Source organism: Pseudocercospora fijiensis, assembly GCF_000340215.1.
Source record: "Pseudocercospora fijiensis CIRAD86 unplaced genomic scaffold MYCFIscaffold_3, whole genome shotgun sequence".
Taxonomy (NCBI): Eukaryota; Fungi; Ascomycota; class Dothideomycetes; order Mycosphaerellales; family Mycosphaerellaceae; genus Pseudocercospora; species Pseudocercospora fijiensis.
In genome coordinates, this window is record NW_006921534.1 from 5,952,462 (window position 1) to 5,973,129 (window position 20,668).

The window sequence follows — 20,668 nt, forward strand, 5'->3', positions numbered from 1 at the left end:
GCACTTTCTTCCATCTTCTTCCTTCGGCTGCGACTTAACTGTTAACCACCACCTGATCTAGCCAGACAACGCCAACATGGCAAACGTGGACAAACCAAGCAGTCTTCTCAAGAGAATAATTGGCTTGTATGGTGATACGCGTTATGCTGATCTCACCATTCGTTGCGGCGAGCGTCGGTGGAAAGTGCACAAGGCAATTGTCTGCGCAGGATGCAAGTTCTTCGAGAAAGCCTGCGATGGAAGATTCAAAGTAAGGCCAAGAGGTTTGATGAGCTTCATGAGATGCTAAAGAATTGATAGGAAGCCACAAATAACACCGTCACCCTGGAAGAAGACTCTCCCAATGCGGTAGCGGCCATGCTGCGCTACCTATACACTGAAAATTACGACGATACAAGCGACAAGGAGGGTTGCGCAGCTCTGCTCTTCAATATCCACGTACATACGATAGGCGACAAGGTAAGTATCTGATTCTACTCGCATTCCCTGAATTGCATACTAACAATGTGCGTAGTACGATCTTCCTGGCTTAGTCCAACTTGCAATGAAGAAGTTCCAGGACCGCATGCAAGTCGAATCACTGCACCTGATCGAACTCGCAGACGCCATTCGCGAGACTTATAGGTTTGAGACGGATCCGCAGGCGTCTCTTCGCCGATGCCTCATGAGCTACGTTATGGGACCTGGCCAACACCTGCTTAAAGACAACGCTTTCATCCAAGTCGTCAAGGGCGTGCCTGCATTCGCAGCGGAGCTTGTTGCTGAGACCTTCCGCCAAAACAAGCAGCCAAACGGGCCTCAATACAAATGCTATTATTGCAGCGAAGCGTTCTTGTTCGAGGACGCGGCCTTCGTTCCATGCCAGAAATATATCCAGAAAGACATCAGGTGTCCTCATTGTGGAGCGGGCAACAATCCAAAGAACCTCAGAAAGCGGCGACTTGGTGGACCCACCAGCATCACTATCTCAGTATGACAAAGTCCACCACAGCTACAATTAGCGATTTCCAGAATAAACCAGGGCTATCAATATGGATGATATCCACCATCAACAGGAATGATCTTCCTCGTCACATAACCCGTGCTCACCAACCATAGCACGGTCTCAGCGACCTCTTCTGGCCTACCAAGTCTTCCAACAGGAATTTCTGCAATCACATCATTAGCACACAAATTCAAATCGGCTGAATGAAAAGAAACGTGATTCAAACCTACTCTCAGCAATCCTCTTCTTCCCACTCTCATCCATCTCCCCAAGCATAGCCGCATCCTCAATCAACGCCGGCGCAACAGCATTGACCGTAACCCCCTTCCTTGCCACATTGCCCCCAAACCAATGCACAAACCCATGAATCGCACTTTTCGAAGAAGCATAATGCGGCCCAACCCCACCTCCCGTGAACGCCGCAATACTACTATTAAACACAACCCTCCCCCAACCCTGTCGCTCCATATACGGCGCACAAAGTTGCGTCAAAAGTATCGGTCCCGCGCAATTCATCCTCCAGACATCCTCAAAAACCTGGATCGGAATTTCGCTTAAAGAGGAAGGATTCGTTTTTGCACCTGTGATTCCAGCATTTAGGAATAAAATATCGATTCCTCGACCAAAACCTTCGACGACTTCGCGATGGAGACGGCGGACGCCGTCGAAGTCTGAGAGGTCGGATTGGAAGAGTGCTACGTCGATGACGGCGGGTAGGACGTCTCCGATTGCGGAGAGAAGCTTTTCGCGAGTGCTTTCGTGGGCGGTTGCGTAGTGTAATGCGAGGTTGTATTTTCCTGTTCTGGCGAAGGCGACGGCTGTTGCGCGTCCGATTGCGCCGGTGGCTCCGGTTATGAGGACGAGCTTGTGGGAACGGGTATCGGTGTTGACGCTGAGACTGCTGGATCGGTCTGGAATTATGGCTGCTGAGGAGCGGTTTGAGGTTGGGCCGATTGTTGAGGTTCGTTTGGGGTTTGCTGAGGCGGATTGTGTTGATGAACGGTCTGACATTTTTGATTGCTGTATGGTGAATCTGTGTTCGTCATTGGCTTGGTGGTGTGAATGAGCCAAGATGCGGAATGGAGAGAGTCGGTGAAAGGTTGGAGTGGGATGCTTGACCGACCACCGACATATGTAGCAGCCATCTTAGTTAGGCTCTACAGTTACCTAGCTACACTAAGTAAGTTCAGCCCTGTGCTGCTACGCTGTTCCATTGACCTCACTCCGCTCTGTATCTGGGTAGGCAAGACGTATGACTGCCCAAGGTTTGGCTGTCTACGTCACTGGGCGGCGGAGATGTGTCCGTGGTCCAATGCCTTTCGAAGAGCTCCTGTTGATGAAGGAGCGAACACGTTGAACGCCTCGAGCGACAAGGTTGTTTGTATTTCAGTGGCTAATTACACGACTTCCAGCAAGACTTTTGACCTTTCTGTAACCACCACAGAGGAGTTACCCGGCACCGGCCGCTCGTTGGACGAGTCAAACCCTCATGCCGTCGCTCACTCTGTATGCTGCCTTCCGTGGACAGTAATCAGCGCCGCATCTTCTCTATAACACCTTGAACGCCTCGAAGCCATGAGCACATCTGGACAGAAAAAGATTTCCAAATGCAGAGGAAAAAGGGCCAGTCTTGGCACTGTTCGAGACCGTTGAAACAAACACGCATCTTCTACGACCGGACCTTCAATCCTGACAAGTAACCTTGTAGGAATAAATCGGGGAATTCTCATAGCAGCTGTCGACACTGGAATATATTCCGTTATATATGGCGATTTCGTTGCCGCAGTGGTTGTCGTTGTAGAGATGTACAGTGCACGGGACAGTCTTGGCTTGGTCGAAGTGTACTTCGACCGATTGTCCGGCTTGAGGTACGCTGTAGCATGTACTAGACCAGATCTTTGCATGGGTCCCAAAGTTGAAAACGCCGTTGATGTTTTTGCAGAACTGCTCCCTGTATATCTTGACGAAATGGGCAGACGCTGTTGAGGTAAGAACCGCAAAGACGATCGCGAAATGCATCTTTGAAAATTTGTCGCGAGGCTTTTCTAAGGTATGTCGAATTCGTTAAAGAGTCTCTAAGTTGATGATTTTCGCAAAGATTCGAACAGTTCCGTTTGCGTATCGTCCTAAAATGCTTTCCAGGCTTGCAACTGGGCCGAGTATTACTATCGATACTTGGTGAAGGCGAAACTTGAACCGTCGAGTTCGGGCTAGATGGTATTGTAGGGTCAAGTAGTTTCGATATCGGATAGATGTCTTGATCTTAAGGAAACGTTTCCTCACATTCTACAAGGTCTGTGCCCTCTTCCAAAGTTTGGTTATTATTATTATCCATGCCTTGTACATAGAAGAGCCTACTCCCATTGGACGAAACAGCAGGCGCAGGACCCGAAGGCTCTTCCACGCCGAAACCTTGAGAGATTGGATGCGAGGGTTGGATGTTGGCAACTTGTCCCTTTGTGGTTGCGAATTTTCATGCCCAGAAGGAAGGCATGGTAGCGCAGGGTATTTTTACAGGTAACAAACTATTCTCAATTTCCCACGGCTCTATCCCTACAGGCTCCTCCCGGAGCTGAGATTGGTCGCTTTGATGAGTATTGCGTATATTTTTGGATAGCAGGTTGGTCAAAACAGCATCGGTTGTTCAATCCCTGTAGAACTATTCTACGCCCCGGCCTCGCTTAAAGGGTATCCTACTGGCAAACAATGCAAGCTCCCCGAATGCAATCAAAATGCATGATCATCTCTCCAAACTCCACATCTGTATCAGCCTTGCAGTTCTTGGCGAAAGCACCAATTTCAGCTGTCACCGCCAAGGTCAGGAGTGCTTCAACTTTTGCACGATGCCATCCACAACTGCCCATTCGCCTGCCGTTAGAGGGAGTTCGCTGTCATCCTCGCCTGAAGGCAGATGTGGTGCATGCTCGACCACCACAACAGAGCCGTCCGAATGCATAGAAGTCGCTGTATCTGAGCGTGACCTTTCCGCGTCATTCTACGACGCAGCGTTCAGCACCTTCTGCTCGACACCGGTACTTCTTGCCTGTCCATTGCCCTGGCTCTCGCGCTGGCTGTCTTTGAGGGCGATACCTTGCTTTTGTGCGTCTTGCGTAATCTCAACCAGAACCTTCAACATCTTCTCCCTTGTTTCATTGAGCAGCTCATCAACGTCCTCCTTGGTCTTCCCTTTCGTCTCGATAGGCTCCAACACTCGAATTGGAATCGAGCCTGGTCGAAAGATCTTCTTCTTGATGTTGAGAACGTTGCTGTAGTTTGCAACCACGATCGGCACAATCGGAACTTGTGCTTGGATCGCAAGGTGGAAGGCACCCTTTTTGAATGAGAGCAGGTCCGGCTTGTCGTAGTATGATCTTGTACCCTCGGGAAAGATGTAGACGGATTGCTTTGCTTCATGCATCTGCCTGGCAGCATTATCGAAAGCAGCGAAGGCTTGCGTGCGGGATGTTCTCTCGATGAAGACAGTCTTACTCAGAGCCACTGTGCAACAAAGATTGTCAGTAACAAAAGGAGGGAGTTCCCAGAAGATGTCTATCCTTCCTGACTCAAGAAGATTATACGTACTGAACCATCCCAAAAACGGCACCATCTTCAAGCTCTTCTTCGCAGTCACCGAGCAGTACTTTGGAAAGACATGTCCGAGAAACAGAACATCAAGCTCCGTCTGATGATTGCCAACGAATACAGCCGGTCGCGTTGAATTCAAGTAATTCTTCTCGTCTTGTATATCAAACCACACTCCCGTGAACAACAGCATCGTCCACTTGAACGACCGAGCAGTCGTCCATTGCCCGAGACCTCCATAGCCAACAACGTTGAGACAAGCCGAAGCGATGGTACCGTAGCAAGCACATATGAAGAGTGCTATGAAGGAAGCGAGACTTCGGGCATAGAATTCCATCGCCGGCATTTTGAGGGCATTCGAGAGGAAGACGAGGGCGTTGATGGTGAGGGTGGTGATAGTGGTGGCGGTCAGGAGGCAGAAGAGGATACCGGCCATGGTTATGATTGTGTTTGTGAGCTCATCGGTGCAGGTTTGTGGTGGTGACTACGTGGGAAAGAAGTACGACTAGCTTTGTTGAAGTTCTGTAGTGGGGAGGTGAACTCGGCAAACAGCCCACCCACAACCATCACGCTGCACAGAAAGTCCGGCGCCGGCATGCGCTACCGCCGCTGGTGCAGCAATCAGAACTGTGCCATTTCGACTGACATGAAAAAATCGGATGCAGCAGCTGAATGTGAGGTAAAGGCAGAAAAAGGAAGATTGCTGAAAATCACGAATTTGATCAATGATCAAGGCCATCGGCTCATCGGTTGGAATTGTACAAATCCTCTCTTGGAGAAAGCGCATAGACTACACTATGCAGTGCCCTCGCCTACTCGACGCTAGTCGGTATCTTGACTTGGCCTCTCTTCCTATCCTCATGGGGCATGCCATATCGTGCGCCAACGGCTCCTCGTCCGCGTCCATCCTTGCCTCCCTTCCAGCTGATATCCTGGAACTTGAAGTTCCACCGTCTGGTCTCAACGACACGCTGGGTCTGCTCTTCCCACGCCTTCTTCTTGGCTTCAGCCTTTGCTTTGGCTTCTTTCGCTTCCGCATCTCGACGCAACTGATTCTCAAATCGCTCTCTGCGCTCGACGTTGTTCAAACGGTCCTTCTCTATAGCAATGAGCTCTGGATGAGGAATGCGCTTGTCGGCTGGAAGGAGGTTCTCGTGGAATGCCTTTGCCGCATCTTCTCGAGTGAATTGCCGCGATTCTGATACTGGGTAGAAAAGTTGATGGCGTGTGCTTGCGTGTACTGGTAGGTCGTTGACGCTTTCGTGCTCGTAGATCTGTTTTGTAGGATGGTGGGGTTTGAAAGGAGTTTGCGGCAGCATCGCAAGAACAGCGTCATTATATGGCTTCGCTAATTGCTTGCCCTAGTACGATGTCAGTCTCAATTCATGAAAAAGTCGATTTAAAGCGTGGCGTTGATTGCAGGGTCAGAACACAAGATCATTGTAACCATATAGGTGTCTTCAAGACTAATCGATATTTGAAAAGCATCACGCGATGGGACAGGACTGAAAGACAATCACATACCTCTTCTTGCCACTGCTTCTCAATGGTCTTCAGTCTCACCACTGCCGCGACTCTCCTCATGTCAACGCCATATGCCGCCGAAATGGTTGATATGCTCTGATCCTGAAGGACAACTTGTCTGTACAGCTCTTCTCTGAGGTCTTCGCTTAGGACACTCTCACTTCTGAAATTGTGATTGAGCGGATACGGTCTCATATCTGAAGGCCGTTCTGGCGGCATACCACCTCTCGCGTCCAAGTCTGCCTTTGCTTGGCGAGCTGCAGCTCTTTTGGCTGCATTCGCCTGCATTTCCACCTCATCAAGTCCATCCTCCCTTTCTTTCTGCACTATTTCTGCCTCTTCCTCTTCCGTGTAAACCTTACCCTCTATCGCGGCATCGGCGTTGCGGTTTTGTTGATCCTGGCGCTGTCGCTTTGAGCGCAAGAGAAGGCCTTGTTTGTCGTATGCGGACATGTAGTTTGTGCTGCCTGGTAAGGGATGGCGAAAAACCTTGCCAGGGCCTGCGAGCCATTCCCACATACCTCGCCGGAGTGCCGTTATATTTCTGGCCTTGCCGCGTCGATGCAATTGGCGTGTCTGCGTTGCTGCCATTGTAACGGGTTCATGGTGCATCTCTGGTCGCGTTCGGAAGCACTGACACGATTGCGGTGCAGACAGCCGCTGGGGCTGTATTCGAGGAGGCATAGCGATTCTATGCGAGATGAGCTGATGTCGACAGGATGGAAGAGACGAATGTTCCTCCCAGACATTGAAGCCAAACGCGGACCGCGGAAGTCTGGCTTGGCGGAACGGCCAAGCTCAAGAGCTCCTTCTTTGACCTGCCGTCTACTTACAACAGACCAGACTGCAAAAGTTTAAAGCATAGCATTGATTGACTGAAAAACGATGATTCACGGGTAAAATCACAAGGTTGTGGTGTCGGGAAGGAGCACAGGACTTTGCAGGACTTGATACCAGAAAAAGAATCCTTCATTCCATCCGACCCAGTACTCGCAATGCCACTCATGGCGGGAAAAAGACCCTCTGCTCCTTCTCTTCAGTGTTCTTTCAAGAAGGCTCCGACCTTCGATGCTGGACTCAAGAAGAGCAGCACCTGAAGCGATCGGCTATACTGAGATCAGAAAGGAAGCTTTGGACTAGAACAAAAAAGAATTCTAACAAGTCGCAGTCGCGACTGAACCTAACCCCTATGTAGTTGTTAGGCAGAGGAAGCTTTGGACTGGAACAAAAAAGAATTCTAACAAGTCTCAGTCGCGACTGAACCTGACCCCTATGCAGTTGTTAGGCAGAGTATCACAATTCCTCGGTATGCAAGTCAACCTACGATTTGAACGGATGACCTTCTGGATACTCCAGGAGCACTGGAATCAGACGCGCTACCGCTGTGTGGAGGTTAGCACGAAGTTGATATACAACGCGCAGTGAAGGTACCACGAACCTGCGCCACAGGTCCTGAGTGGACTGTGTCAGAATGGTTACAGAATAACCGCTTCTGATTGGGCGAAGGGTCGAGAAATCTGTATATGTAAACTCCATTGAAAAAAGGTTGCCGGTGAAAGTCTCGGCGTGGGTCTGTGCTCCACTTCGAATCGTGTCCATACCGTGCCTACCTTTGACCTCTTTCATCATGCGCCAGTAACCCATCACGCTCTGGTCTGGTGCCATTCAGACTCGCATACTCCCAGCTTCGTCCGAGCATCAGAGAGCTCATGCACAGCGACAGGAAACCCCGTCTATCCCGATGCTCACCGGCTCGATGGCGCATCCACCTGGTCCCTAGAGACTGAGCGCTGATATTGGAAATACTCGGTGACACAATTGATATTATTGTCAAGTAGAAAGAGGAGCTGACTTGGCACCACGAGTGTGATTGATATACCCGGAGAAATATCCACAGATCCATCCCCGCCCATCGGAACAGTGATCTAGCGAAGGATAGAAATGGGATCGACTTGATATTCACACTATCCTGTATCATGGACACTGTCATGTCCACTTCGAAGCAGTCATCATACGTTCTGAAATATGTTCTGGCTTGCTGCCGAGCTCGTGCTACTTTTCCACCCAGCTACAGCAACCACCCTTGACATCGAAATCCTCGAACCTCACATCCCTCCCTCAGGAAACGACTTTACCTCCAACTCAGCAAATCTACGCGAACGTCCTGCAGGTAACCGTAATACCTATATCGAATACATCAAGCCCGATTTCGATGACAGTTTTTGGGAAGATGTCAATCTCTCTCACGACTAGGCGATCAAAGGACATTTCTATCCTGGAGGAAAAGGCACAAATCCTGCCAACGGAGGTAATATGTCTCGATATCGAAGGTGGTATGTCTCATTTGGTTGAATGGGAAATTTGGTCGAAAAAAATGTTATAGAAAAGCTCCAAAACAGATTGTATTCCTGCGTATGCTAAAATTTACTAGGCCGTGCCGTATGGTTATGATTTGTTCCGGCTTGATCTTACGCCTTTTCTGGAAATTTCGAGACGAGAATTGACAAGCCTCTTGATTCAGCTAGATACCTTAGGATCGAGGTGCTGGACTTTATCGCCATGTGTGGTTGAAGGGAATCAATAGTGTTCATATTGCAAAATATGCAACGTGGAGAGGTGGCTTCAGGATTGGCTACACTGGATCTGGAAGTTCAGATCTAAAGCAAAGGGCATTCATATTTGGAGGTTCGAGTTGAGACTGATGCCTATTTGCGAATAGGACTACGGTACCGGTAAAGCTGGGGTGAAACTCAGCAGCTTTCCATTGGGATTCATTCAGGCTGAGAGCGGCAAAGTCAGCATCAATAAGGCAGCTCGGTCTCATTCAAAAGTCCGAAACTCCGGCCAGCGTTGCATACCGCGGTCACCAAACTGTGCGGCAGCAAGTCCAACTTGCCCAATAACATATGAGACGATTCTCGGCATTCGCTCAATCAAATACAGTGTCGATCAAGGACTTCTCGTCAACGATGAAGCGGTGAAGATCTAAGGAGTCGGTCGACTAGCACTACGATCCAGGTGCACTTGGAGCTGCATTCAACGTTCGAGCAGCCGAGCGCCCGCTGGGCTGTGATGGGGTCCGAATGTCAGTTACAAAATCCACCTGCCACCCAGCTTTTAGAGCTCACTGATCGCACGGGCTTCTTGCTTATGGATGGAGATCTTCGACACTTGGCACTTCAAAAAGACGAATGATGACTTTTCATCTGAAATTTCCAGATCGGCACGAGCCTGATCTTAGAGCATTCATTCGTTGAGAAGAGTCTCTTCTCTAATACACCTCGAGACCTCAAGTGCATCCTATTTTCCGCTTAGTTACAGGATGTAGCCTGACAAGATTTACTACACTTACTGCTTCCCCAGTCGGCTCAAACCCCTCGATCAGCTCACTCTCGTATACTAAACTAGGATTACCAATGCTGTCCGCCAGTTCCCCGTTTGGTACCCGGTTCTTGTACAGCTCGACTTGCTTGGGGCTGAAAAGTCCTTGGATGGCATCCGCTCCTTGTGGAGTGCGGGCCTTTTCACGTTTTTCCGCTACAGTCGACCTGAAAGGATTTAATAATCAAGACCAGACATGAGATGCAGAATCACATGTGCTTAAGATTCTTGCGTACCTTACGTATTCGAGATATGGGGGATTCCCCGGGCTGATAACGTTGTCTGCAACGAGTATAGAGCCAGGCTTGATAAGACGGAGTTCTTCGCAAAGTTTGAGATCAGTCACGTAAGCAGGCTTCCAATGATCGAGGAACAACATGTCGATATGCTGCAGGTGACCGCTAGAGTGCAGGCGTTGGATCGATGCGTCGCTGGAACCAACTTCAACCTTCACGATATCGCTCAGGCCCGCCAGGTCAACAAGAGCAAGCAACACGGCGGCGAACTCTGGATTGCGTTCGAGAGAATAGTACTTCTGTCCGCCGACTTTGCGTAAGGCTTCGGCAAAGAGGATTGCACTGTAGCCAACGTAGCCCCCGAGTTCAACCTACTCATAAGTCAGCCGGAGAGGAAGGCAGCGGCTGCGTTTGCATGCTACCTCCCATCGTCTGGGGTTTCTCGCTTGCTATCAGTTCTGTAACCGTACGCCCCTTGAACTCTCCGACATTCATGAGATATTTCCTCGTGCGACCAAATTCATCAATCGCCTGGAGAACTTTTTGCGGTGAGTTGCGGATCTCATCGATATTCGGTCGACTGTAGACGAAATTTAGGAGTTCTAGCTCGCGGCCGTCGTCGAAATCTACGGGGCCTTGTTGTTGGTATGCTTTGCTTTCGTCGAAGTCTTGTTGCTGCATCTTGCTCTTGCGCTTCGGATGTAGGCAATCGAAAGTCTCTGGCGATGCGAAGTTGGCAATGTGGAAGTAATTGTGACACTCCGGAGCAGATATTAGATAAGGACTAGACGACTACAACAGTCACTTACATGTAGTCTACCCTTACTGTAGTAACGTCAGCATCATGGATATCTGTCGCATTGTCTTTCTCTTTACGGTATAGATATGGGCAAGATCGTGCCGTCCTCCATCTACCTCGAGGTGGTTCGCTCTGTTTTCTCTGTATAGGATCTCCAGTAGGCAATGTGCCAAGTTCGATGATCAAAGTAGCAGTCGCATGCGATTGTAGGGATTCAAACCTTCGGCAGTTGTAAGGATTGCCTAGGAGGTAACTCCAAGCTCCAGATAAATCTGCGCTTGGCAGCCTTATTAACCATCCGAGCTTATCCCACCCAAGCTCCATACGGCAGCCAAGACGTCTTGACCAAATAATGGATAGTGCTTTCGAACACATGCTCTTTAGGCATAAATATGTGCTCTAGAGTGTTCTGGTGTTGAGGTTCTCAGACAACTGCACAATCCTTCTAGTCCTATTCATCCAAGTGATCCGATTCAACATACGATCTTAGCAATGCTTCATTTATACCTACTGTTTAGTATCGGGCTCATAGTTTTCGCAGCCAGTCTACAGTTGCTGCTCCGCAATCGTCGGAAGGTGATATTCCGTTATGTGCGTGGGTCCGGGTGGATCGGTTGTCGAAACGCCGACGAAAGCAGGACTGATAGCGATGTGGAAGAGAAAGAGAGTGACTTGGAATACCTGAAAGCCCTCTTCTACCAGCTGAACAACCTCGAACGATTTCCAGACGTCCTGCCTAAAGCTAGGGAAATCCTTGTTGAGCTACTAGCCCAATGTCTCAAGCTTTCGTTAGACGACCGCGAGAGAGGCATCGATTTACCCTCCGAGTACAGCCAGAATGAGGTAGAAAGGACGATCCTGGAGCAGCATGACCGCATCGGCCAGCAATTCAAGGCGTATGTCGCGCGACGTCAGGCTGGCCTGCCAAGAGAGATGTTTTCCGACCGTGCGAGTGCAGTGGCATGGTTACGAGACCAAGCTCCGGCCAAACTCGTGGATGGCGCTTGGCTCGGGCATATCCATAGGTTTTCCACCTCATTCGATCAACGCCCTATTACTAGGCTGGCATGGCAGATTATGTCGGAAGAACTGGGCGATGGTGATGTGGCGAAGAACCACGTCTTCGTCTACCGCGAGCTTCTAGAAAATAGCGGTGTCCGCTTGCCAGCAGCAGACAGTAAAGACTTTCTCCATCCTCAACATAAGCTCCACGACGTGGGAAGCTGGAAGACGGCGCTGTCGCATTTGCTGGTATCGCTCTTCCCGCACGACTTTCTGCCCGAAATTCTTGGCTTCAATATGCATTTTGAGCAGCTGACCTGGAGCACTCTGTGCGCCGCGACGGAATTGCGAGAGCTCGGACTCGATCCGTATTACTTTTTGCTTCACATATCCATAGACAACGTGCATTCAGGACACACTGCGATGGCCCAGAGGGTTGCGTTCGACTTCCTCGAGCACGTACAAGAAAGGTCGGGGCCGTCTGCTGCGAGCGAGGCGTGGAGGCGTGTGCAAGCCGGCTACGCTCTATCTCGATACGCTAGCCAAACTAGTAGCCACATCTTTCATCAAGACAAGTTCAACTTTAATAACCGTCGTGAAAAAGAACTCGTCGCGATCTTGCGGCAGAAAGCGCTCGCCTCGCAGTGGCTACATTGTTCGTCTAAAGTAAAGCTGGGCAACCGGCCACTCTCGGATTGGTTCAGCTCGAAAGATATGGGGCATTCCGATTGGGGAGCAGAGTTATTGCAAGCGCTTGCCAGTGCCTCGCCGTGGGTATATCCAGGCAAGAGTTACAAGAGTCGCCTTGTGCAAGCGCTCTCATGGAAGGGCAAAATGTTTGGAGCCTTTTCTACCAAGGAGTTGTGCGTGCTTCGGGAGTGGATTGACGGTCTGACTGCCATTCACAGTAACCGTGGCGAGTTCTACTGGAAATTTACGCAACGTAAGACATCCGACTTGCCCGAGCTGGGGAATGGCGAGCAGGATATTCTGTTGCATTATCCGGTCTTGGGCGATGCTATTACGCCGCAGCTGGATTCCTGGTTACATGAGCAATCCGTTATGCCTTTGGCGACATTGGCCTTCACTGCGGTAGAGGGCGACGTCGATATCCTTAGACTGATTCCCCTCTGGTTCGCAGGCGCCGCTTTGCTCGAGGGTTTGGTCTCCAATCCTGCTAAGACGTGTGGTCCGGCCGTTTCGGCCTTACTAGGCGTCGTACGAGCTCAGCATGGTCTCGTCGACGACTTTGCAGGCTGTACCGGTCTAGACGAGTCTTCTTGCGCCGATGTCTGCGGCCTGCACGAGCTGGGAATGAGTATAATCGCCAAGGCCGGCATGCAAACGCCGCGATCGCTTAAGCAGGTCTATGCGGTATGTGGAGATTGTCCAGAGGCGACCATGATGCTGCACCTATCCATGAGGCCATTGAAATATGCGGAAGTCTTAAGCGGCATGTCAATGGCGTTCGCATGCTTCCACGACATACTATGTGTCTCTAGGCCTGAAATCTTGCCGGCCGCAGCAATAGCTGCTCTGAAGGGCATCGCTGCGAGAGAGAAAGCTGGGTTGCAGGTGTATCACGATGAAATTAGCGATGTGGCTGGAAAAACCGCGTTCAATCGCGGCTTCTACATAGCAAAGCGGCAGCTTGAACAATGCTACCACACCGGTTGATAGAAATGTTATAACGTTCTCGATGGGGTGTTCATGTCTTGAAGCCGAGCTATCCGTGAACGGTAGATTGCAGGGTCGAAAGACAAGCAACGAGTATGAGTATCGCTTTCGCTGGGATGAGGTTGTGTATCAGCCTGGTGAGACCGTTCGAACTGCTGACGAGGCTGTGGCATTGAGGATGACTGCGGACCGCACAGAGATCGGTGGCGATGGTGGAGAGCAGCCACCACAAGATAGAGCTCACGTTGGCATAGATATCGAGTGCATCATAATGTAGGATTGTCAATTGAAGAATGATGGAGATAACCTTCACGGTCGTTCCTGCCAACCTGCTTTTGATTAACTCAATTAATCAAAGTTTAATCCCCGCCATGCCCCACTGTTCGTTGGTCAGCACACCTCGTCATATGCGCGCGACATTCAGGTACAAAGATCAATTTCCAGGCAGCTTCTGACTTCTGGCCTGCACATTCATCAAACAACCGAAATGTCAGAACCTCAGGAACCGAACGGCCATACTAATGGTACAGCAAAGAGTGCTTCAGGGTGGGATGGCAAGCTTCGAGTCAACAAACAGGCCACCCTCGCCAACCCCGAAGCGCTAGAGGACTCCGACTACTCAGATGAGGATGCGCCGCCAGTGGAGCAGATCGACGCCGACGAGGATTTGCTCGAAGGTGAGGATCCAGAAGTAGAGGTATGTCGTAAGGACATGTTCGGCAACGATGATCTATTTACACAGCATTAGGAAATCGAACTCCTTCACTCTAAGATCACATCGATACCCGCTCTCCGCCTCGAACGATTCAAGAACCTCAAACGACTATGTCTACGGCAAAATCAGATTCAGCACCTTGAGCTACCCGAGACCTGCAAAACCACGTTGGAAGAGCTTGAGCTGTATGACAATCTACTAAAGCATATCGACGGCGTTGAGGAATACACAGAACTGCGCATCCTCGACCTCAGCTACAACAAGCTCAAGCACATCAAGCGCGTGAGCACTCTCAAGAAGCTGGATCATCTGTACTTTGTGCAAAACAGGATATCCAAGATCGAAGGATTGGAGGAGCTGACCAATCTGACATATCTCGAGCTTGGTGCGAACAGGATACGAGAAATCGAAGGTTTGGAGACTCTGACCAAGTTGGACAGTCTATGGCTAGGACAAAACAAGATCACAGAATTGAAGGGACTTAGCACTCTGACGAACCTTCGGACACTCAGCATCCAGGCCAATAGACTCTCGTCTCTCGACGGCATTGAAGCTTTGCCGCAACTTACGGAGCTCTATATCAGCGACAACAAGGTGACGTCTCTGGAACCACTCAAAGCTTGCACCAAGCTTGAGATCCTGGATTTTCAAACGAATCCCATCACTTCCCTGGTTGGCCTTGAGGACCTCAAGGATTTGGAAAACATCTGGGCGTCAAATTGTCAAATTGACAGCTTTCAAGAAGTGGAGCGGGCTTTAAAGGATAAGGAGAAATTAGAGGAGGTATACTTCGAAGGCAATCCACTGCAGAGGCAGAATGCGGTGCTCTATCGGAACAAAGTGCGGTTGGCACTGCCGCAGATCTCGAAGATTGATGCTAGTAAGTGTTTCATACCTACTCTCTTTAGATAGAGGACTGGCTAACACTGTGCAGCATACGTAAAAGTAGCATGATTGTCATTTCCGAAGAAGCAGTCTCTCATTTAGCGTGGCGCTCGGGCGTTGGAGAAGGCGCTGCGCTCAGGTGCGCTACATGTTATATACGGCTTTCCGGTCACTTTAGAGATAGGCACCGCCACTGCGACGAAGACATGCCAATGGAGAAAATGAGATGCCAAGAATGAGAAGACACTTTGCCGCTGATCTGCCTAACATGCTTTCACAGGACATCACTGCGTCTTAATTGCCCCAGAGCGGAAGTAGAGAGACTCAAGACATACTGTACAATATTGGTCAGCTTCTTCTCGAGCTGGACCCTTTTGCGAGATCGACACTGCTGATGAAGCGGAGAAGTTGGGGTGGAAAGCTGGGAATACTGAGCCCCAGAGAATGAGGACGGGTGGATGGGGTTACTATTGAGTTGATGGAGAAGGTGTGGTGTAGGAACTGCTGCGGCAGATGAGTTTCTCTATTTAGTGCCAAGAATGGCTTGTGGTGGCGAGAGATGTAGATCGAACTCGTGTCATGCTCAAGGTTGGCTGCATGGATGTCTTGCAGAGGATCGCCATAAGGTATGACGACTAGCGCTCGGACCATGTTCCGAACAGTGAGACGTCTCGTCAACTTCTGCTACTGCTATGATGATAATGCCACCTCTTCTCCCTGCGGAGTTTGCGAAGACTCCATTAATAATGATTCCAGAGCCAGCAGTCGCGAGTGGATCTGGGGAAGCCGAAGCCACGCGCCGTCTCCGCGCGTCACGTCTGCGAATTTCAACTCTTCGCCGTTCTCGCGGCTAACTCAGGCAAGCAACTCAAGCGGACTTTCGACTGCGACCTCTTCTCGATGCTCACACTGCACAACCATTAAGATCGTCTATTTACATTGGCATGATCCCGGCTGATCGATGATCTCGCCGCCTTCTGCAGGCAGTGCAATGAGCAACTGGAAAAGCCCTGCATGCAGCGATTCCGGAACACTAACCGGATCTAAGAGGCGCTCCGGGTGGTGCTAGCCAGATAGACCGCCTTTGAAGGCTTTGATCAACCACAGTGCGCAATATTCAGGCCTGCAGCAGAATTTCCCATGTCGGCTCCTGGCACCGTGGAGTCTTCGGACAGTGCGCTGAGACGAGAACGTGCTGTAATTGCCGCTCAAGCCTGTCAAACGTGTCGAAGCAGGTATGGCCACTCATTTTCGCCGCGTCTCGGGGCCGGTAGCGCGAGTGGCAGAAAAGGCTGACTAGCACCAGGAAAAGCAAATGTGATGAGCAGAGACCGAAATGTACGTTGGCGCTCGAGGACAATTTTCAAAGCATAGACTCATGGCATCGCAGGTGGTCTCTGCCGAAGGCTCAATGTCGATTGTGTTTATCGAGAGCCGCTCCCGACCAAGTATGTGCCAGCATTTGATGTTCAGCAGCGATTCTAACAAGTGCTACAGGAAGGACAAGACTCTGGTTCACATCCTGGATACTTTGACGCGAATTGAGAACAAATTCGATACCCTAAATCTATCTGGATCTGCCAGAACTCCAGAGACCGATGCTTCAAGTGGCGCTAGACAATCCGTCAGTCATTCGTCCAGCTCTTCAAACAGAAACTATCGAGGTCGAGATGATGTCTCAGCCTCAGGGTATCCTATGGAGTTGCAGCAGGGCTATCATCACCTGACTGTACCTCACAAAATTATCCTCTGGCCCAGCGTCTATATCCATCTGGTCAATTCGGGAATTGGAGCTGCAAGTGATCTGCAGTATGTGCTTCAAGAAGGTACCCCTTGGTTCATACGACAGGAGATGACTTCGAACGGGGATACGATGTCTCCAGAAGCTGGACTGCCTAGCTTCACCCCTAACGGCAGGACTACAGACCCAACCTCACCACCGCGTCTGGCCTTCTCGCACCTTCCGGCACAGCGCATACACGAGTATTGTGACGCATACTTCAACTCTTTCAATGTCTTGGCGCCAATACTGAACAGAGAATCTTTTATGAACGATGTCGCGAGACCAATTGTACAGCATGGTTTTGCGGAAGCAGAACCAGAGAGTGTGATGCTTCTTCTCGTCCTGGCTTTGGGTCAGGTGGCTCTGGAAGGTGTTTTCGAGCGGCCGATCAGTATGGTCAATGGTACACCGAGTGGCTTCCGCGGAGGTACAGCTGTGAGACCACCTGGCCTAGAAATCTTCAATGAAGCTCGGAAAAGGATTGGCTTCATTGCGATGCAGATGACGCTGGAGAATGTGCAGATTATGCTCCTGCAGGCAACATATTTCGAAGCAACAGCACGCCACTTGGAGTTCTGGCGTTCAACGGTGTCTGCATCAATGGCATGCCAAGTTTTAGTCAAGTGTCAGACGATTGACTGGTCAACACAGTATGGCGACCTTGTTAAACGTGCTTACTGGTGCTGTGTCCTTGCTGAGGATCTCTACCATCTGGATCTCGACCTACCTCAGAGCGGCATTCAGCAGTTGGAAGACCTCGTTCCTCTGCCATACTTTCAAGAGGGACAGGACTTGGCAAATCCGAGCTTTTATGGTGGCGACGATCGATCCCACTTCCAATATCACTTTCTGGCCATGATTGCCCTTCGACGCCTCATATCCAGAATACATGAGGTGATCCACGAGAGTATGCTATCGAAACGGAGAGTCGAATGCACAAGCTAATACTTTGTCAGATTCATCGCCGCAGAGCGAGTCAGCTGACGATTATGGAGGACCTCTCGTTGCTGTGACGCGCGAAATGGCTCGACAGCTAGAGTCCTGGCGCTCACTTCTCCCTCGGCCCCTTCAATGGCAGGACAGCGACAAACTCGACTTCCCGAACATCGACCCATCAGGCCGACGTCCAAACGAACCTCTTTTCTCGCCAGACCAAGGGCCCGTACCGATCGGGCACAAATTCAATCTGGATCTAGTGACGGCTCAACTGCGCACAAGATTCTACTATGCGCGATTCATGATGTACAGACCTTTCGTGTACAAAGCTTTACATTTCCCGGAGCTGATGACGAGCGAAGACTGTAATGGCTGCGCGCTCGCCATTCAGTCAGCTCTCATGTGGCCGATATCAATGGCGCCACCGAAGAACAAAAAGCGACTCGTGCCACACCTGTTCGCGTGGACACAAAATTTCATGGCAATATTGCTGATCCTGCGCATGACTACAGAGAATGAGTGCTTGAAACAGATATGCGATGAGAATGTCAACAGGGATGATGTGCAACAGTCGGTGGCGTTGATGCTGGAATGGATAAGAGATGTCCGCCAGGTTGACGGTATTGCTGCGTGGGCTTGGAGGATCCTTGAGCCGCTTTACTCTCTTAGCAGAGAATGACGAACGTGAAAGGAGGACGATTTTCGATTTCCGCACACTCAAGTGCTTGCGTATACCCTACAGCGCGCTGTTTTGCGTAGCCAGGTAGCATCCAAGACGATTTACGAAAAGATGCCTTCCGAGGTGCAGTGGATGCCTGAAAAACTAGCCGAATCCGATTGAGTTTGGATCTCATGCAAGTTGTTGCGCCACATCTCATGAAACCCTAATCTCGTCCCTGAACCCTGAAACATACATAAAACATTCATCGTCAGAGCCGCATTTGTGGTTCGATTTTCCACAGCACTGCCCACCACGATCACGATTCACGATAACCCTGTCAGTCACAGCAATTGCGAGCGCTGCAATTGGTTGTCAGGACACTACCCAAGTCTTCAAATACCGGCCACCCACCATGACTCTCGACGCGCAAACACGCGCGAGACCTGCCCTGTCACATCGAGCAGAAGAAAACCGAACTATGCACCACGAAGCAGATGTCGTCGTTGTTGGCGCTGGAATTTTTGGATGCGCAATTGCATGGGCCCTCGGGAATCAGGGAAGGAGCGTCATATTATTGGAGAAGTCATTGAAAGAGCCCGATCGCATTGTAGGAGAATTGCTACAGCCAGGAGGTGTGACGGCATTGGAGAAGCTGGGGCTAAGAGACTGCTTGGAGGGAATTGATGCAATCAAAGTCTATGGCTACGACGTGATATATTATGGCGAGGAGGTGCGGATACCATATCCAGAGAACGCGACAGATACTGTTCAGGAGATCAACGAGAAACAGAGCCACAGTGACGAGTTTCGAGGGACTAAGAGGAAACGACCTGAAGGCCGCTCCTTCCATCATGGTCGATTTATTCAGAGGTTACGGCAGAAAGCCATGTCCAATCCAAATGTGACCACAATCGAAGCGACAGCGACAGAATTGGTGCGATGCGGATCCACGGGACACGTTCTTGGTGTAGAGGCTACCCGAAACGGCGAACAGGAGTCATACTTTGGCAACGTCACCATCGTTGCAGACGGATATGCCAGCAAGTTCAGGAAAGAGTCGCGGACCGACACACCTGTGGTCAAATCAAAATTCTGGGGCCTGGAATTAATCGATGCAGATTTGCCTATGCCCAACCACGGCCACGTCCTACTAGGCGAAGGATCACCAGTACTATTATACCAGATCGGCACCCACGAAACTCGTGCACTGGTCGATATTCCAGAAAACACTCGCACCGCAAGCGTAAAAGCAGGTGGTGTCAAAGGCCACCTCAAAAACGTCGTCCTCCCATCCCTCCCAAAACAAGTCCAACCCTCCTTCCAAGCAGCAATCGACCGAGACCGTCTCCGCTCAATGCCCAACTCCTGGCTCCCACCCACCACCAACAAAACCCCAGGCCTGATCCTCCTCGGCGACGCCATGAACATGCGCCATCCCCTAACCGGCGGCGGCATGACAGTAGCCTTCAACGACGCAGTCCTCCTCTCCGAACTCCTCTCCCCAGAAATCGTCCCCGACCTAGACGATACAAAACTCGTCCTCCACCAAATGCGCACATTCCACTGGCGCCGCAAAGGTTTGACTTCGGTCATCAATATTTTAGCACAAGCTCTCTATTCCCTTTTCGCTGCGGACGACTACCAACTCAAAGCTTTACAGCTGGGATGTTTCCGATACTTCAAACTCGGCGGGAACTGTATTGATGGACCGGTGGGATTGTTGGCGGGAATCATTCGGCAGCCTTTTGTGCTTTTTTATCATTTTTTCTCGGTCGCGCTGTATGCGATTTGGATCTATATTACCGGGGCGAGTTTTTTTGGGATGCCGGTGAGAGTGATTACATCCATTGGCGTGTTTTGGAAGGCTTGTGTTGTTATTTTTCCGTACATTTTTTCGGAGTTGAGGGGTTAGAGGGAAAGGGAAAGGAGATGCAGTATAAGATAGCTTTTCGTAGAGATTAGCGAATTAATTGTAATGATAGATGGACAGGTGCGACTCTTCTAGTAATAAGAATGTTTTCCTTTTATAGCAAATATCTTCGTTTATATAAATAAGTTACCTTATCTCTCTCTCGACCGTAGATCGAAGTATATTACCTCGTTCGATAACTACCTATACTATATTAGTAACAACCTCTAACTAAATAGACGACGAATTAATTAGCAATTCTATTAGTAGTACCGAGGCAGCTTAGAGTAAATACTAGGATAGCGCGTAGTATTTTAATATATAATATAGAGAGAATTTTCTTTTACTATAGTAGGAAGTGCGTAGTATAATAGCTACTATTTTATATATTTTCCGTTTATAAGGCGAGCGGAAGGACAAGGTACTAGGTAGTTTACTATCTACTCCTTAGAAAAACGAGTAGTATATTATAGCGTACTCGTAGCCTTTTGTTAGGACTAAAGAGGTTACACGTAATTGGCATGTAACCGGGCTCGAGTAAAGCTAGGGTCTCGATACCTTAGGCAGGACTTAGCGCTTAGCGTTAGGCTAAC

At 49.9% G+C, this 20,668-nt stretch overlaps 10 protein-coding genes across 10 annotated transcripts; 5 read left to right on the forward strand and 5 right to left on the reverse strand.

Moving 5' to 3' along the window:
* Positions 1–1,041: 1,041 nt before the first annotated feature.
* MYCFIDRAFT_101069 (uncharacterized protein) lies at positions 1,042–1,852 on the reverse strand (the record flags this gene model as incomplete). Its single annotated transcript, XM_007927434.1, has 2 exons — positions 1,042–1,148; positions 1,216–1,852. Coding segments are annotated over 2 exons (744 nt in total), but the record flags the coding sequence as incomplete, so codon positions are not given.
* Positions 1,853–2,348: 496 nt separating this feature from the next.
* On the reverse strand, positions 2,349–3,196 carry MYCFIDRAFT_211064 (uncharacterized protein). The gene has a single exon (XM_007927435.1). The coding sequence runs from the start codon at positions 2,887–2,889 to the stop codon at positions 2,485–2,487; it is 405 nt and encodes a 134-aa protein (XP_007925626.1). The 5' UTR covers positions 2,890–3,196; the 3' UTR covers positions 2,349–2,484.
* Positions 2,349–3,642, forward strand: MYCFIDRAFT_207505 (uncharacterized protein; the record flags this gene model as incomplete). Its single annotated transcript, XM_007927436.1, has 7 exons — positions 2,349–3,092; positions 3,128–3,163; positions 3,190–3,212; positions 3,254–3,297; positions 3,334–3,502; positions 3,545–3,579; positions 3,620–3,642. Exons 1-7 carry the CDS (start codon positions 3,069–3,071, stop codon positions 3,640–3,642), a joined length of 354 nt encoding a protein of 117 aa, XP_007925627.1. The 5' UTR covers positions 2,349–3,068.
* A 161-nt stretch (positions 3,643–3,803) lies between these two features.
* On the reverse strand, positions 3,804–4,913 carry MYCFIDRAFT_187862 (uncharacterized protein; the record flags this gene model as incomplete). The annotated part of the gene is made up of 3 exons (XM_007927437.1): positions 3,804–3,955; positions 4,076–4,483; positions 4,568–4,913. The coding sequence occupies 3 exons, from the start codon at positions 4,911–4,913 to the stop codon at positions 3,804–3,806; spliced, it is 906 nt and encodes a 301-aa protein (XP_007925628.1).
* A 466-nt stretch (positions 4,914–5,379) lies between these two features.
* Positions 5,380–6,619, reverse strand: MYCFIDRAFT_119336 (uncharacterized protein; the record flags this gene model as incomplete). Its single annotated transcript, XM_007927438.2, has 2 exons — positions 5,380–5,928; positions 6,092–6,619. Coding segments are annotated over 2 exons (1,077 nt in total), but the record flags the coding sequence as incomplete, so codon positions are not given.
* Positions 6,620–9,337: 2,718 nt separating this feature from the next.
* Positions 9,338–10,389, reverse strand: MYCFIDRAFT_187864 (uncharacterized protein; the record flags this gene model as incomplete). The annotated part of the gene is made up of 4 exons (XM_007927439.1): positions 9,338–9,391; positions 9,444–9,639; positions 9,709–10,079; positions 10,174–10,389. 4 exons carry the CDS (start codon positions 10,387–10,389, stop codon positions 9,338–9,340), a joined length of 837 nt encoding a protein of 278 aa, XP_007925630.1.
* A 610-nt stretch (positions 10,390–10,999) lies between these two features.
* On the forward strand, positions 11,000–13,186 carry MYCFIDRAFT_41966 (uncharacterized protein; the record flags this gene model as incomplete). The annotated part of the gene is made up of 1 exon (XM_007926045.1): positions 11,000–13,186. The coding sequence occupies one exon, from the start codon at positions 11,000–11,002 to the stop codon at positions 13,184–13,186; it is 2,187 nt and encodes a 728-aa protein (XP_007924236.1).
* Positions 13,187–13,672: 486 nt separating this feature from the next.
* On the forward strand, positions 13,673–15,038 carry MYCFIDRAFT_60080 (uncharacterized protein; the record flags this gene model as incomplete). The annotated part of the gene is made up of 3 exons (XM_007926126.1): positions 13,673–13,883; positions 13,935–14,781; positions 14,836–15,038. Coding segments are annotated over 3 exons (1,078 nt in total), but the record flags the coding sequence as incomplete, so codon positions are not given.
* An 888-nt stretch (positions 15,039–15,926) lies between these two features.
* Positions 15,927–18,184, forward strand: MYCFIDRAFT_135462 (uncharacterized protein; the record flags this gene model as incomplete). Its single annotated transcript, XM_007927440.1, is given in 5 exon segments — positions 15,927–16,021; positions 16,093–16,124; positions 16,177–16,234; positions 16,284–17,476; positions 17,496–18,184. The coding sequence occupies 5 exon segments, from the start codon at positions 15,927–15,929 to the stop codon at positions 18,182–18,184; spliced, it is 2,067 nt and encodes a 688-aa protein (XP_007925631.1).
* Positions 18,185–18,451: 267 nt separating this feature from the next.
* Positions 18,452–20,146, forward strand: MYCFIDRAFT_203278 (uncharacterized protein). The gene has a single exon (XM_007927441.1). It carries the CDS (start codon positions 18,579–18,581, stop codon positions 20,076–20,078), a length of 1,500 nt encoding a protein of 499 aa, XP_007925632.1. The 5' UTR covers positions 18,452–18,578; the 3' UTR covers positions 20,079–20,146.
* Positions 20,147–20,668: the final 522 nt, after the last annotated feature.

Coding starts and splice junctions, on each gene's coding strand:
- MYCFIDRAFT_211064 (XM_007927435.1), bottom strand. CDS start 2,889: ATGCAAAGATCTGGTCTAGTACATGCTACAGCGTACCTCAAGCCGGAC.
- MYCFIDRAFT_203278 (XM_007927441.1), top strand. CDS start 18,579: ATGACTCTCGACGCGCAAACACGCGCGAGACCTGCCCTGTCACATCGA.